Genomic DNA, 16,452 nt, shown 5'->3' on the forward strand with positions numbered 1-16,452 from the left:
AACTTTTATTGGAAAAAGAATAAATATGTTTAAACTTTTAGTTTTTTAAAAAAAATAATAAATGTTAATATGATAATGGTTAATATTTTTCAATATTGCATGTGGATTGGTTTTAATATATTATTTTCGAAATAGTTTTCCAATACAAAAGAAACTATCTAAGAACTATATATTATTCTATCGTTTATCTAAAAAGAAAAGGTATTCGCAAATCCCAAGCAAAGTCAGTGCTTTAATTATAATTAGTATAGCCTAGTGATCGTAATTTATAATATCATCAATGAGTATTACAAATAAATAAACCAGATCCTAAAACTTGGAAAATTCAACCCTTTTTTTCTAAGTTCATAAATAAAAACTATTATTATTATTTTTGTGAAAGTGAAGTAAATGTATAGACGAAGTTATATATAAATTTGGTCTATTTTTCAAGATATTATTAAAAACACACAAATAACTAAGATCCCGTTTGACAATCAATTCGTCTTTTATCGTTGATTTTTAAAAATTAAGTCTATTTCTTCTTCATTTCTTACAATAATTTGCATCTTTCAAGTAAAATGATTAAATTTTTAGCCAAATTCCAAAAACAAAAACAAAATTTTAAAAGTTGCTTTTATAGTTTTCAAAATTTTGGCTTGATTTTTTAAACCATTGATAAAAAATAGATAATAAAAGGAAAAAATTTAGAGGTAAAAATAGTGTTTATAGGCTTAATTTTCGAAAACAAAAAATAACTGGGATAATTGCAGGTTTAGTAAAAAAGAAATTGAAAATCAGGATTGTGAACTAATTTATGTTTTTTGCAAACATAGCAAGAAAAGCCCAAGCCTACACATGTAGGCATTTAGCATGCGAGCATTCAACGCCAATAAATTTTAATATACATTCTGATATACTTCAAATTTAAATACCTTCGTTCATTAATGTCTAATAGTGTGATGGTATATTTGTAACATGCTTGTTGATTGACACTTAATGTTAGTGATATACTTGGAATTTTAATATGTTGATTGTTGATGTATTCCCACTATGATACTAGTCAGCTAGACAATCATTTTAATGATATACTACTAATACACACTAATAATATACTTGAAAATTTATTTGGATTGACGTACTGTCGACATACCAATGTTACACTTGAAATGAATCATGCTCGTATTGATAAAACACAATGTAGAAATTAAGCCCATGGCCCAACAATTATAAGTTTGCATAAATGAAAAAAAATTAACAATCTCATCTCAATTGAAATAACTGAAGGTTCAAGATGCCCTACACTATTAAAATGTGTGATTGTTGTTAGATATACCGCTGACACCGTTGGAATGTCGATTGATGTTTAATATATTGTTGATACACTCTTCAAGTATTTACTAATTGATATATGATATATTCTGATACACTTGGAATATCATGTTTATGAAATGGAACATGCATGTTTTACTTGAGAGTAAGTTCTTGATTGGATATTGACCGATATACTTGAAATCTTGATTGATATTAAATATATTGTTGATACACCCATATTTTACTTTTCAAGTATTTTCTGACTGATCACTGCTCATGTTTTTTTTTTTTAAATCAAACTCATATACTTACTGATAGCTCTTATTTGATATACCACTAATTCACTTGAAATATTTAATATTTTTTGTTCGTTGATATTTAATAGTATGTTGATGAACTAGATATTTAATATGTTTGCTAACTCATATATGATATACGAATGATTGTACTCATTGAAAATTAATATGTGTTGATTGATGTTTGATATTTTACGATTTTGATATATTGTTGATATACTAAAAAAATTGATAGATCTGAAAAATTAAAGAAGAAAAAGAATTTAGAAATTAAAACTCGCCCGTGAAAAAAGAGATATGATGGAGAAAAAAATAAAACAAAATAATTGTTCAAAATAATTAAACGAGGTTTAATAATATATATTAGCAAATATAACAACAAAAAAAAAAAACCAACAAAATTAAAACAGAAAAGAGAATCTAGAGGCGATTGTGTAGAAGTTTTGCTATAGATGCAAATTTAAAAGATTAGAGCCACGATTGCAAGCACAAATATATTTTGTTACCAATACAAGTTTTTTTTTTTTTTAAAAAAACGAAATGATTATTAAAGCAACCTTAATAATTTCACACCAATTAATTAAAATATATGATGTTTAAGTGGCACATTATAGTAATATTACATTAATGAATAGAGAAATGACAGGAATAGAACAACAATATAGACTTGGTAGCATTCTCGATATATTTAAGTTATCCTTTATGAGATGCATTTTTCTACCCTTATTTATATATTATAATATGATCAAAACCCTCAGTAATCAAAGGCTAATCATACCCACTATCATACATTTGTTAGCATAAATAATATATATGTTACTGGTCCCAATCCCTTTATAAATATATTTAGATATATTTTTAAATTTGGGAAATGGGAGGTGAAAAGGAAAAAAAAAAAAAAAAAACATATAAAGTTGAATTGAGAACTTGATCAGCCATTGAAGCCTTTTTTCTCCCTCTTTAGTCTTTTAGGCAAAGTTCAATCATTGTCCAAGTTTAAACTACTTCAAGTCTTTTTTTTTTCTTTTGGTAATATAAAAAATGGATCAAAATCTTTATGAGTATGGTTAAATTTCACTGTTTATCGCACCATCTGTGTCTTAGTTTATCACGGTCTATCACAGATAAACTGTGATATTTTATTATTATTTGTAAATCAACAATTTTTTAATTATTTTCTTTTTTAATTAAGTAAATGTTACAATAAAAAAACTTTATTGTAAAAAGGAAACTAATAAATAAAATGACTTTCTGACATGGAATAAATATATATTTCAATTTATACCAATATTGATTTTCTATTTTCTAGTCAATCTTATGTTAATTTATATTGTAAACCATAATATAGCTTTTTGATCGTAAATATATCGATACATTAGTTGAATTATACTCGTTTTGACAATATAATATAGTGTTTTAAATTGTAATGTCTCAAAAAATATAATAAACCATTGGAATAAGCCTACGGTTCAACTTTGGATAAACTATCAAGAAATTGCAATATGAATGTTAAGCTTACTGTAAAATACTACGTATTTTTATTAATATATTGAAAATTTAATTGACTAATTAGAAAACTATAAAAATATAATTGATAAATATGGAGCGGTACAGCATTGTGATGTATTTGGGATAGGACAAAAAAAGGGAACGAGGCAAGGTTTTTGAATACTTATCAACTTACTTTTTTAAATTGATAAATTGATTATTCTTTTTTTTTTTTTTCTTTTGTTGAAAAGAATTAATATTACTTAAATAGGGAAACGGACAGAATGGATATTGGAAGACAGCATCTACGCAAGTTAAATAAAGTTGGGAAGATTAAAAAAAGAAAACAAAAAAATTTCAATTTGGAGATAGTCTTAAATCAAGATAATATTAAAAGAAATGTCTCGTGAGATTTTTTTTAAATATAAAAAAATGAATTAAAATATTTATAAATATAGTAAAATTTTATCCTATATTTGTGATAAATTACAATAGATTGCGATGGATCACTATCTGTATCTATTTGTGTACCACGATCGATCATACATAGACCGTGATATTTTGTTATTATTTATAATATTTATAGCAATTTTGTCATTTAAATAATTTCTCCTAATATTGTTTAATATTATTTTTCTAAATAAAATAATATAGGTTATTTTTCTTAATGAAACAAGCCATACTAATTTAAAATTTTAAAGTGACATATATGTATTTATTTTAATTATGAAATGCAAATAATGAGTATGGGTGAATATGGAAAACTCATATTTGGATATCAAAAACTCTTGAGATGTCATTGGTAAGGATATCTTGAATTGTTTAAAGTCTCTAGATTCTAGGACATCTTATATCACTAAAAAAAAATATAGTAATCCAGATGGCTACCCCGTAAGAATATTGGATGTCCATGAAACAAATAATCTCTAAAAACATATTCGGTCGAAGTAGAAGTTGACAACTCCACTTCTTGCGTAGTCGAATTCTTAAACTCGACTCTATGATTAGAAAATTCCTATACTGCTTGCTAAATATACAATTAAATAACTCTCTAAATTTACTAAACAACTTCAGTTGTTGTTCTGAAAGGGTATCATTTAAATTTGTGAATTTTATTTTGGGACAAGGAAAATAAAAAGAAAAAGAAAAAGAGAGGGCAGAGATGTCTTTGGAAGATTGAGGGGAGAGAGGCGAATGAAAAAGGAGGAATTTGGGTTTGAATAAGTTGGTTTGAATGGAAGCAATGTCTGGCTAAAGAATAAGATAAAATGGTGGGTTTGATCGAAAGTAATGAGGTCGCAGGATTTTGATCCATAATCGTCACTATCCCAACTGAAAAAGATCGATCCGAAAGCGATTCTCAGAAAAGTTCTGAACCTGTTTTTCCACTTTCATCACCACCTACTCCGTTTCTGCTCCACCAATTTCCCTCTTCTCAGATCCTCCTCTCTGTTTTCTCCTACTCCCTTTCTTTGATTCTCTTCTCCGGAGGTACTATCTCTCTTTCATTTCCGCTTCCTTTCATTCTAACTATGAGTTTTTCTTTTCTTTCGATGCACATCAAATCCTTACTTCACTTGCTTAGTTTCTTTTACAGTATTTTCCTGTTTTTTCTGCTATTTCCTGTACTTGATGTTTGGAAACTCACTCAGGAAAGTCAACCATGTAATGGTGAACTTAAGAGTTTATTAATTTCATTCTGATGTTTGTTTCCTGAGAATTAATCATCGAGTTTAAACGTTGCTTTGCTTCGTTCCCATTAGTTTCGAACACCTGTCAGGTTACTCCCGAAACGGATTCTAACAATACGCTACATTCAACCTAACGGACAATCTGTAAGACGGTGTTGGTTTTCGTTTGAACAACTTGATCGTGTGTGTTTATTCAGATTGAAGTATTGGCTATGAAGATGGAGGCAGATCCAGTTTTTTTAGTAGGTTATGGGGAGTTCTACATCGGCTGTTTTTGTTCTTTTTGCTTTCCTTACCAATTATGATATTACTGTTATCAAATCAGTCATGAAAACTAGTGAATATATGAAATTGTTTTCCCATGCTCTGTTCTTTGTTCATATTTTGAAATAATAAGTGATTTCATCATGCTCCCTAAACCCGTATTATTCTCTTGGAAGACTTTGTTTTATAATCATGCTAAGAAGTCTCTTATTTCTGCTGTCAATAGATCAAAGAACGAAAGTTGGAGCGAACAATTTTCTTCCTGCGATAAACATTATCTGTACGATATCCTGCCAGTCTTATAGCGGATGGTGTGGATTGGAAATTAATATATTAATAAGAAATTGACTTCTTTTGGGCATTATGCATGTCTGGCCCTGAGACCATCGTTGAAAACGTGGAAGGGGCACTTTCTTCTGCCGAGAGAACGAAATCGCTTGATGCTATTTCTGTCAAAGACTTCACATCTGCGATAACAAATGGTGAAACTGTTCATACCTCTGAGTCCGCTGGCTTCAGAGTTGGGGAGCTATTGCTTGTCAATGGTGAATTGTATTCTGGGTCTCTCCTTGGTAACATCCCTGAGGGCACAGGGAAATATGTTTGGTCAGATGGATGCATATATGAGGGTGAGTGGAGAAGGGGGATGAGGCATGGGAATGGAAAAATTCGGTTTCCTTCTGGAGCAGTTTATGATGGTGAATTTTCAGGTGGTTATATGCATGGTACAGGAACATATATCGGTCCTGATAATTTGACTTACAAGGGACGATGGAAATTGAATTTGAAACATGGTTTAGGTTATCAAGTCTATCCAAATGGAGATAGTTTTGAAGGCTCTTGGATGCAGGGAATACCGGAAGGGCCTGGTAAGTATACGTGGGCTAATGGAAATGTTTATTTGGGGAATATGAAAGCAGGGGGGATGTCAGGGAAAGGAACCCTTACTTGGATAAATGGTGACTCATTTGAAGGAAACTGGTTGGGTGGCATGATGCATGGATTCGGGGTTTACATGTGGAGTGATGGAGGTTGCTATGTGGGGACGTGGACTAGAGGCCTGAAGGATGGAAAAGGGTCATTCTATCCAAAGGGAAGCCGCCTTCCAGCAGTTCAAGAAATTTACCTGAAGGCTTTGCGAAAAAGAGGGTTATTACCTGACTTAAAAAACAAAAATCATGCACATATCCATCATGCTACTTCAGGAGATATGGGAAATTTCAAGGTTGGTGAGAACCAGCAATCCTCTCGTGGTTCATCTGATAAGATCTCAAAGGGAAGTCTGTTAAATCTGGAACAATATCGTACTAAAAATGTTTCCCTTGAAAGGCGCTGGAGTCTTGAGGTGTCAATTGAAAAAGTACTTGGACATGACTCTTCATCAGGGTTATCAGAATATGAATTGGGTGGAAATGAAATAGATACAAAAATCCCAATTTTGGAACGCGAGTACATGCAAGGTGTACTTATTAGTGAACTTGTTATAGATAATAGTTTTTCCTCCCCATCATCAAGAAGAGCAAAACGAAGACAGAGAAAGCTGGTTAAAGAGGGTAAGAAACCAGGTGAGATGATCATAAAAGGTCACAGGAGTTACGACTTGATGCTCAGTTTACAACTTGGAATCAGGTATGCTCATTTAGCTACATTTAAACAAAACTCCCGAGTTGTGTTTCTTTTTAGAGTATCAAACAGTTATTTCTTTATCCACGGATTGCTGCTTGTGCCTAGATTTTGATATTTATATTAATTAACCTCTTTCTTTGGCATTGAAGTCGTAAATTCACGAGTATCATTTAAACACATCTGTCTTAGAAATAACGTTACCAGGGAAAATAGATTATTGAAGAAAATGACTAAATGAGAACGGGCTTAAATTCTAAACCAGTTACTCAGAGGACAGAGGGATGAGGCGTTCTTGTGTACTTTTTTATCTTGAACTCACAATCCTGATTTACTTGCCAGTTACTACTGGTTAGTTGTGACCGTAAAGATGAATTTATATGATTTTATACAGTCAACAACTTTGAGAAGTTAATGTTGAACATACATTAGAATGTGGTCAGATACACTGTGGGAAAAATTACACCCATACAAAGGCGGGAAGTCAGGAGTTCAGACTTCGGTCCTCGAGCAAGCTTTTGGATGAACTTCCCTAAAGAAGGTTCCCAGTTGACTCCACCTCATCAATCAGAAGATTTTAAGTGGAAAGATTATTGTCCGATGGTCTTCAGGTTAGATGCTATACTTTACAACATTTATGGTTGTTATGTACACAGATCTTTCATCCATTGATTCATTTATATATGCAGAGCCATAGGATGCAAAGCATTTGTAGATACATTCAAACGTTGATTCGTTCATACACTAGGATGCGATATATTCTTCTTGATAACTTTATGCATGTGAAGTCATCCTGAGCCTATATAGTTGTGTATAATATTTTGTATTTCAGGAGCTTATGTTCACTTTCCAGGAATGTAGACATTTATATGGAAATGCTTGCCCTTTTAGAGCACTATGATTTAGGTGTGGGTGCTTGTTTACCAATTTTCATAAGGAAATATCCTATATTTGATAGAGAAATTTGGTCAGAAATGGAGATACTAATATGACAGCCAGATAAATTATGGCTGGATGCCTCTGTAGGTCCTCTTTTTTCTTTTTTCTTTTTTTTTTTTTATTTTTTTCTTGGTGTATCTGACGTTGAGCTTTATATATACTACTTGAGAGAATTTCATAACGGTTTTCTTATGGCCTTATATATGGCATGGAAGGGATCAATATCTCAAAGGATAAGAAGAAATCATTTAATAGCTTTTTAGTATCACTATCCTTTTTGGCCCTTGGTGTAAAAGCGTCCAACATTTTCAAATTTTTAGTATGAACTCAATTTCCTCCATTTGGAGGTCTTTTTTATCTGGGCATCTCTACCATGTACCTTGAGCATGGTTTAATCCTTCAGTTCTTGTTGGGAAGCACTATGTCAGCATCAATGAGAAGAACATTCTTTCTCCCTTCTATTTTCCTAATTCAGGAAAAGTTGCAAATACATGGTACAAAAGTTTTGGCAAAGGTCAACTATCTATTAGTTATTGACCTTTCATTATACATATGAATATATTCTTTTGTGATAGATAGATTTTTCTACAATATTTAGTTTCTATGTTGATCCATAGTAAACTTCTTGATCTCTTTTCTCGTAGATATGAAATGGATGTAGATTATTTATGAACGATGCTCTTCATTTTAGTCATACTTTATTTTTCTTAAATATCTCTTAATGTAGTTCTTCTGGAGAATCGGTTTTTTCCACCCCAAATATCTTCCTTATTTGGAAAATCAAAATTTTATTAAATTTCAGGATGGGAGTATGTACTTGATTAATCCCATAATTTTGTTATGCATTCTGACTTGCATTTTCTAAGGTTGCAAGAAAGATGAAATGCAGTTCTCAAAAAAGAAGAGATGTGCACGATATTGTTGGAATTTATGGTTTATCTGCATCCTCTTGATTCTGGTCTCTATAAAATTTCAATATAGGAACCTGAGGGAGATGTTTAAGATCGATGCTGCTGACTACATGATGTCCATTTGTGGAAATGATGCTCTTAGAGAGCTATCTTCACCTGGGAAGAGTGGTAGCGTCTTCTTTCTGTCCCAAGATGATCGTTTCATGATTAAAACTCTCCGAAAATCTGAAGTTAAGGTGTGTTTGTCTCTACTTGCAATGATCATACAAATTGTTGCACGCCCCTACATGCAATGATTAAGTTTTCATAGAAATTGCCATGTGTTTTTATTCCTTTATAGCAAATAACACCAACTAATGTTCTGCTGCAGGTTCTTCTGCGGATGCTTCCAGATTATCATCATCATGTGAGGTCATATGAGAATACACTGATTACAAAATTTTTTGGTCTTCATAGAATCAAGCCATCCAGCGGTCAGAAGGTATTAGACCCCAAAGCTTGGAGCTTTTATCTTAGCCTGTGGCATTCTCCAGTTCTTCCACATATGCATTTTAGATGTGCAGGATCTAGCATATTGTTAGAAAATTATAATTTTGGTAAATCGTGTTATTTTTTACCTTCTTGTGACCGCATGATTTTTTCTGTTTATTCAAACTTGCTTTGTAATTCATGTTGTTAAATAATAACTCCAAACAACCAATGTTTGTCAGCTAACATTTTGCTTTTGTGCAGTTTCGCTTTGTTGTAATGGGAAATATGTTCTGCACGGAGTTAAGAATTCATCGGAGATTTGACTTGAAGGGATCCTCCCTTGGACGTTCAGCGGATAAGGTTGAAATAGATGAAAACACTATACTCAAGGATTTGGATTTGAACTACTCATTTTATTTGGAACCTACTTGGCGAGAGGCTTTACTAAAGTAAGTCGTTCTTAAATTATTCTCTATTCTGTTAGAAACGAAGGCAGTATGGGCTAATCTTTGTCCCACGTTAGTTAGAATGGGATGACCATGTGGTATGTGGTATTTAAGTAGCTTGGCTCTCCCACCTCAATAGCTGGCATTTGGGGTGTGGTTCTCCGAGGTACTTAAGTACCTAACAATAGTATCAGAGTCGGTTGTCGACATTCCGGAGTACCGATAGAGGGTTCTGATTGGGTGTTTCTGAATGAAGTACCGTCGGTCTAGCCGTGGACGTCGGCTTTCCGGGGATGGGGTACTATTAGGAACCAAGGTAGTATAGGCTACCTCGATCCTATATTGGTTAGAATGAGACGATCATGTGGGTACTTGAGTGGCCTGGCTCTCCCACCTCAATAGCTGGCTTTTGGGGTGTGGTTCTCCAAGATATTTAAGTACCCAACATGTTCTTGGAATGCTATCCTCGTCAAGTTAAACCTACTAGGTCCAACATTTTATGTCATAGAATTTATTTTTTCTTGTAAGCATGTTATACGATTGACATGGAGCAATACTTGATTGAATTAACTCTAGCTTACTAAACAACTATTGCTGGACAAGCATTTTTCAACATTGAAAGGCATATGTGTGTGTATCTCATTTTTAAATCACACGTTCTCCTTAATACAGGCAGATCGAGATTGACAGTAAATTCCTAGAAGTGCAGAATATCATGGATTATAGCCTTTTGTTGGGTGTGCACTATCGTGCCCCACAGCAGCTGCAATCCCATATTTCCTATAGTCGAAGCATGAGGGCTGACGGATTAGGAATTCTTGCGGAGGATGGTGAGTATCATATGTGAATATCTATATCTTTTGGTCGTTCCAGTTAACATCTATAATCTCCGGGCTTGAAATTTTAAAAAGGATATAATATATACATAATAGGATAAGCTTATATGGTAAAAAAGATTACACGAGTTGAAGAAATCACGAAGTGAAAGGGGGTCCCTTAACTTAAAGTGCTGCTAGCTGTTGATATTTTGTGATTGAAAATCAGATATTTGTTGGTTACCAATAACGCTAGCAAGCAACTTTGATGGATCTGAGACAATGTTCAAACTTCTGCAGCAAACTACTTTTCATTTTCATATGAAATTATAAGTACTTAAAGAAATTCTGATTTGACAGTTCTTATGAATCTAACTGCAAAATTATCTCAATTAGTTTTCCATATCCAGCACAACGTTTATCACTCTTATCTCCACAAGTTGGCTATTGATATGCTACGTCATGACTTGACTTGAAACATTAGTTTGATTTTGACGGATGACTTGCTGATTATCCCGCCTAGGATCCTATTCTGTTTAGCTATTGGGACTGAGCTTCAGATTGGAAGAATCTACCCATCTCAATCCTTGTGGTCGTCTAAATTTCATATGTTATGCATTAGGCGGTGTCATACTTCAACGTCATAAATTTATCATTATTAGATTAGTATAATTTTGTGTTTAGCCAATGGCCCAGTTGATTTCTTGATTTGATTTGAAGTACTTGACACAATTAGCTGGTAATGTTAAATGGCAGATACTTTCGAGGAAGACATTTCAACCTACCCACAAGGCCTTGTCTTAGTACCTCGCACAGATGATAACAGTGTTGTTGTCGGCCCCCACATCAGAGGCAGCCGTTTGCGAGCGTCATCTGCTTCTGGAGATGAGGAAGTGGATCTTCTCTTGCCTGGTACTGCAAGGTACTACTTTTCATCCCCACAAAATTCTTATTCTCCTAACCACTTGTGTAATCATGGATACATAGTAGGAGATTATCTCAAGAATCAATCTGTCTGATCATTATTATAGCTTGAAGATTTTGAGACATGTCTTCAAGCACATCTTATTGTTTGTCGCCCATAGCACACTTATTAATCTTTACTCCATACTCTTCTTGCAATTACTGGTACTGGAAAATATCTATCAGAAAGAAAATCCTATTGAGAAAGTCCTTTCACACTTCGTTATGCAGACTCCAAATCCAACTTGGAGTGAACATGCCAGCAAGAGCAGAGCAGATTCCAGGAAAAGAAGAAAAGCAGATGTTTCACGAGGCTTATGATGTGGTTCTATATCTGGGTATCATCGACATTTTACAAGAGTACAACATGAGCAAGAAGATCGAACATGCATACAAATCCATTCAATTCGATTCATTGTCCATCTCTGCTGTGGATCCTACATTCTATTCCCAACGTTTTCTTGAGTTCATTAATCAGAGAGTGTTCCCTCAAAATGCTCGCGCAGGCTGAGAAATTTGGCTCCACATGTATATCCTTACAATTCAGTTTCTCCTCCGGAAGATTTCCTGATGCAAGAGATGCAGATTACACAAAGATTGAAGATCGGAGAGGCTTCGTTTTGGAATTTGTGGAGGGTGGTGGGTGACAAATGGCGATGAGACTCGGGTTGCGCAAGTGCTTTACAATTCATTCTCAGGCGTTCTCTTGTAGATTATTTTCGTACTCTTTTCCACGTCCTAACATCAACTTTTGCAGTTCCTCTCCCAGAGAGTCTTAATTTATACTTCCATTCATGTTGAGCTTACGACCTTCCTCTCTCCCCTTACTCTTCAATTGCTGAAAAAGAAATAAGGGAAATTACCCTTCAATAATCCACCAAAATGAATTTACTTTTTCTTCACGTTACATTTTTGGATCCCTTCATTTCCTATGATAATTTCATCTTCCGTTGCTTTTGGGCTCCTATTTCTACTTTTCCCTAAAATATTTGTGCACGAGTTGCAGAACAAGTTCGTCATAGCTCTACCTTATATCAAATTTCATTATATTTTTCTTGTAGATGTCTTTTACAAATTAACCTGTACCAAGTATTGTATTGTTTTTCTATTGTTTAAAAAATACATTATATTTTACCTTCCACAAATATTAATATTGGTACGAAATACAAATAAACAATACATTATATTTTACCTTCCACAAATGTGATAGTTGTTTTTCTATTGTTTAAAAAAAAAAAAAAAAAAAAAAAAAAAAAAAAAAAGTTGTTTTTCTATTTTTGATAATTATATGGTTTAAGCATCTTTGGCTGAAATACAAAACATCTCCTGCAAGAAAACATAGGCACAATTAACAAAATTCTTTCATTTTGCCGGAAAAGATACAACAATCGAAGGTATGTCAAGATTCTACATGCCGAAATATATGATCATACAACGGAAAAGTGCATCAAAATTCACCAATGAGGCTAACAATCAAAGTCCACTGCACGTTCAGTATCAAATTTTACACTCAATCCTTGCGTTGACTGATACTAAGTGGCCTACTATCCCATATTGGGTGGTGGTGGTGGTGGCTGCCGGATACCCTGACCTGGGAAGCCCTGTGGGGGAGGCGGCATGGGAGGTCTATTCATCTGAGTACCAGGAGTGAAATTCGCCATTGTGTTATTACCAACTGGAGGTGGCGGAGGGATCGGCGGAGCCCCACCTGGAGGCATTGGCCTAGGAGGACCATTGGCCATTACAGAAGGGGGAGGTGGCAAGGACCCAGGCATTGGAGGAGGAGGAACTCTCGGAGGTGGTCCTTGCTGGGGTGGAGGAGGTGGTGGTGCTGGAGCTTGTGGTGGCGGCGGCATTGGCCTAGGTGGTGCACCAGATGGCACTGTTCCATTGGCTGCAGGTACAGGTGGTGGCTTGTTTGCCTCTTGTGGCTTGGATTTGAAATACAGTTGCAACTGCAAAATTTCATATTCAATATAGCCGTCAGAGGAGCCGATCCCCAAAAACCAAATGGTACAACAGTAAACTGTAACATCATTAGCCTATGATCAGCTTGCAAGTTAAAAGCCATTTAGGTTGTTGGTTCCAAGATTAAACGTATTAAATCATTAACCATATGGTAAGACTAAGAGAGCAGCCAAATTTTTAAATATGAAAGACAAAAAACTACCATATGAAGAGTTGACAACTAAAGGCATGTTTAGAAGTGATTTTGAAATGGTTAAAAACTTAAAATCACTTTTGTCATATTCATAATCACTCTCAACCATGCCTTTAATCGGTCAAAATCAATTTATCGTAATTTTCATACCATCAAAAGGATTCTGAAGATTAGAAGTATGTTTGTGTCAAAATCACTCCCAAACATACCATACATCAGGTGGTCATATCAAATGTACAGATACTTGGGTCCCAAAAGCCAAAATAATTCAAGCAAGTAGCAAGAATCAAAAGGAATCATGATGCAATCTATTCAATCAATATTTTGTATACAATACTTACTCACAGTCACAGCAAGCCAAACTACAATAGATTGGTTCAATAACAAAATAGATTCAAAATGGAAGGAATTCATTCACTAAAAGGTTAAAGAACAGCTGTAAATCCTAACTTTCTAAAATACAGATGAAACGTAAGTAACGGGCTAATGAGAGTTTCAAATGAATAAGAAAAATGTATTCTAAAAAATAGAAAGAAGGAAAGGAAAAGAGCTAAACCGTGAACATTTTGGAGTCCGGATCCCAGTGTGAGAAGAATTTTGGAGTAGATTTGTCAATCTCTGTGCTTGGAACCTAAAATGCATGCAAGTAAAGATCTTTAAGTAGGAACTAACAACTAAACCTTTAATCAATATATTTTACGAATATCATGACTACAATACCTTGAATGCAATTATCTCATATGGTTCAGCTGCAAACAGAAGATATTGGTATCTTTTGTCAAAAGGTTGCACACGCTGAACATAGTAACAAGAAACAATGAAAAAATTAGCTCTAAGCGAAGATTCCAATAAAAGGCAATATCATGTTTTCAGAAACATGTGAATTGTGGAACTTAGAGAACCTGCTCATAAGAGGACATAAAACGATGCCTGGGCTTTGCTAGGTCTTCAATTTCCGGATATTCAATCTGCATGGAGTTACCATATATAAGTAAAGAAGTGGGGCAGGCAAATCAGACATAACACGATTGAGTAATAATTCAAGAAATATCATCTTCAACAGATATTAAAGAAGCCTGTCGTATGAACCACAAAGGCATACCTGAAAAAGGAGAGATCTCTGCTTTGTTTCAGAATCAAATTGCTTTGTTACTCGATAACCGGGCCTTCCAATTTTAACTGAAAGCATGCCAGAAAAGGAGCTAATTAGCACAAACTCCATTTTTTAGTACAAAAACATATAATAAGGAACACATCCAGCAAATTTCGACCAACACTTCAAATTTCAAAGCTACCCTGAGACACAGGCCATTTCCAACTGTGAATGTTAACTTGACTTAAAAGCAGGGATCTTAACCTTGTTCCTAGTGTCCTAGCAAGCTATCACGCTTAAGTTATAAATGAACAAACGGGGTCACTACGTCAATATAATTCTAAATTGCAACAACGGTCAAATGAACAGTATTATCATCAATCCAATTGCGAAGGGTCGACCTAAACCAAAATCATTTCATATCAATCCTCACTATCGAGAAGCAAATTAAAGTTAACTTGGCAGTGACCCTTCAGAAGGATTACAAAGAAGCAATAATGAACTTATTATTCACCCTCACAAACAATTAATGTGGAATAAATAAAAGAGAAGGGCAAAAGCTTGCCTGTTTTGCGAACAGAGACCTTCCGCTTGTGGGGTTGAGGTTGAGCAGGAGCCTCCTTAGCTTCACGGGCAGCTCTCTTGGCCAAATTAGTCTGATGCCGCTTCCCCTGCGTGTGCGCCAAGTAATTACCCTCATTGTTGTGCAGAGTCAAGCAAAGCTTACACTCATAACTACAAAAACACCCCAAAAAAACCAATACAATTCAACTCAAGAATTTCCAAAGAACGGATAGACCTAGAACAAGCAAGAGAAATGAAGGACCTTCCAAGATGATTGCGCATAAAATAGGGATCCTTGGCGAGATCGATGGTCTCCAGAGCCAGCCGTCGAAGACGCTCTCTACGATCGATAGCTTCATTTTGTGCAGAGGCCGCTCCTCCACTTCCCGGCTTCGACCCCCACTCTCTATCCATCGCCGTCGAACTTCAGCGTTGCTTCTTTACTGGATCCCGATTTCCGACTGTCGAAGCTTCTTCGTCCTTCCGGCGACCTAAAAACCCCCTTTCTCTGTTTATCTAAGCGAATCGCCGAGGTGAAAATACCGTACTGAAATATTAACGACAAGTTGGGCCAAGGCCCATTTCATTTACGAATTATTGGCCCGATTTAAATGGCCCAGTTCGCAACCGCTTTTTAATCAAAGTAAGGCTAAATATTTCATTTTTTTAAAAAAAAAAAAATCCTCTTTACCTCCCTATTTTCACCTATTATATATATATATATATATTCTCTCTTGGCGTGCATTTCTCTCTCCCCATATACATTATTGATTATCTATCCTCCATGCATATATTCTCTTCCCCATGCTTCCAGGTCATTTCTTCATCTCTTTATTTTCTCCTTCTCCATTCGTCTCTTTTCTCCTTCTGGCATGTGAGTTGCATCTAGCGACAGGACGAGCATGGGACGGTAAAAATTGCGGTGGTAGACTCGAAGCGGAGAAACGAAAATGGCAAACTCGAAGCAAATGAACGGTGACAATAGACCCGAAGCAGACGAATAGCGGACCCAATTCAACTTTTAGTTTTTTTTTTATATACTTTGCATACATATTGTGATATATATGTACTGTTTTTTTAGCATTGGTAGAAAATTTAATATATACTGTGATATATGTATTCGTTTATTTGATATAAACAATAGTGTTTTTTTTTTAGACTTAGACTTCATGTATTATGATATATTCAAATTTTGGCTGTTGTGATTTTTGACTACCTAAATGGTATATATGATATATATTTTGTGATGTAAATGAAATTTATGAAGATTTATATACTATGATATATTTCATATATTAGTTTATACTGTGATTTATGTCAAGCATTGAGTTAATCTTTAATTTATAAACTATAGTATATTTCATATATTTGTTAGAATATTTTCAAATACCTAACAAAATATTCTAAGGTATATTTAAAATAACCATGAATCCT

At 34.3% G+C, this 16,452-nt stretch overlaps 2 protein-coding genes across 3 annotated transcripts; one reads left to right on the plus strand and one right to left on the minus strand.

The window, feature by feature from the left end:
* Positions 1–4,208: 4,208 nt before the first annotated feature.
* LOC120091859 (phosphatidylinositol 4-phosphate 5-kinase 9) lies at positions 4,209–12,107 on the plus strand. Of its 2 annotated transcripts, XM_039050009.1 has the most exons (10): positions 4,209–4,568; positions 4,858–5,010; positions 5,259–6,661; positions 7,099–7,266; positions 8,576–8,741; positions 8,876–8,986; positions 9,238–9,425; positions 10,095–10,252; positions 10,994–11,159; positions 11,432–12,107. In XM_039050009.1, the coding sequence occupies exons 3-10, from the start codon at positions 5,400–5,402 to the stop codon at positions 11,709–11,711; spliced, it is 2,499 nt and encodes an 832-aa protein (XP_038905937.1). In that variant the 5' UTR covers positions 4,209–4,568; positions 4,858–5,010; positions 5,259–5,399; the 3' UTR covers positions 11,712–12,107. The 2 variants fall into 2 exon arrangements, with proteins under 2 accessions (XP_038905937.1, XP_038905936.1); XM_039050008.1 differs by lacking the exon at positions 4,858–5,010.
* A 432-nt stretch (positions 12,108–12,539) lies between these two features.
* Positions 12,540–15,545, minus strand: LOC120091860 (splicing factor 3A subunit 2). Its single transcript, XM_039050010.1, has 7 exons — positions 15,281–15,545; positions 15,020–15,189; positions 14,464–14,540; positions 14,264–14,329; positions 14,082–14,156; positions 13,918–13,992; positions 12,540–13,155 (listed from the first exon to the last, which is right to left on the minus strand). Exons 1-7 carry the CDS (start codon positions 15,430–15,432, stop codon positions 12,745–12,747), a joined length of 1,026 nt encoding a protein of 341 aa, XP_038905938.1. The 5' UTR covers positions 15,433–15,545; the 3' UTR covers positions 12,540–12,744.
* Positions 15,546–16,452: the final 907 nt, after the last annotated feature.

This window comes from Benincasa hispida, chromosome 11 (genome assembly GCF_009727055.1).
Source record: "Benincasa hispida cultivar B227 chromosome 11, ASM972705v1, whole genome shotgun sequence".
Lineage (NCBI taxonomy): Eukaryota > Viridiplantae > Streptophyta > Magnoliopsida > Cucurbitales > Cucurbitaceae > Benincasa > Benincasa hispida.

Coding starts and splice junctions, on each gene's coding strand:
- LOC120091859 (XM_039050009.1), top strand. CDS start 5,400: ATGTCTGGCCCTGAGACCATCGTTGAAAACGTGGAAGGGGCACTTTCT. Junction 7,267..8,575: donor TATTGTCCGATGGTCTTCAG/GTTAGATGCTAT, acceptor ATTTCAATATAG/GAACCTGAGGGAGATGTTTA. Junction 9,426..10,094: donor TGGCGAGAGGCTTTACTAAA/GTAAGTCGTTCT, acceptor TCCTTAATACAG/GCAGATCGAGATTGACAGTA.
- LOC120091860 (XM_039050010.1), bottom strand. CDS start 15,432: ATGGATAGAGAGTGGGGGTCGAAGCCGGGAAGTGGAGGAGCGGCCTCT. Junction 15,190..15,280: donor ATGCGCAATCATCTTGGAAG/GTCCTTCATTTC, acceptor GTGTTTTTGTAG/TTATGAGTGTAAGCTTTGCT. Junction 14,541..15,019: donor GGTCTCTGTTCGCAAAACAG/GCAAGCTTTTGC, acceptor GCATGCTTTCAG/TTAAAATTGGAAGGCCCGGT.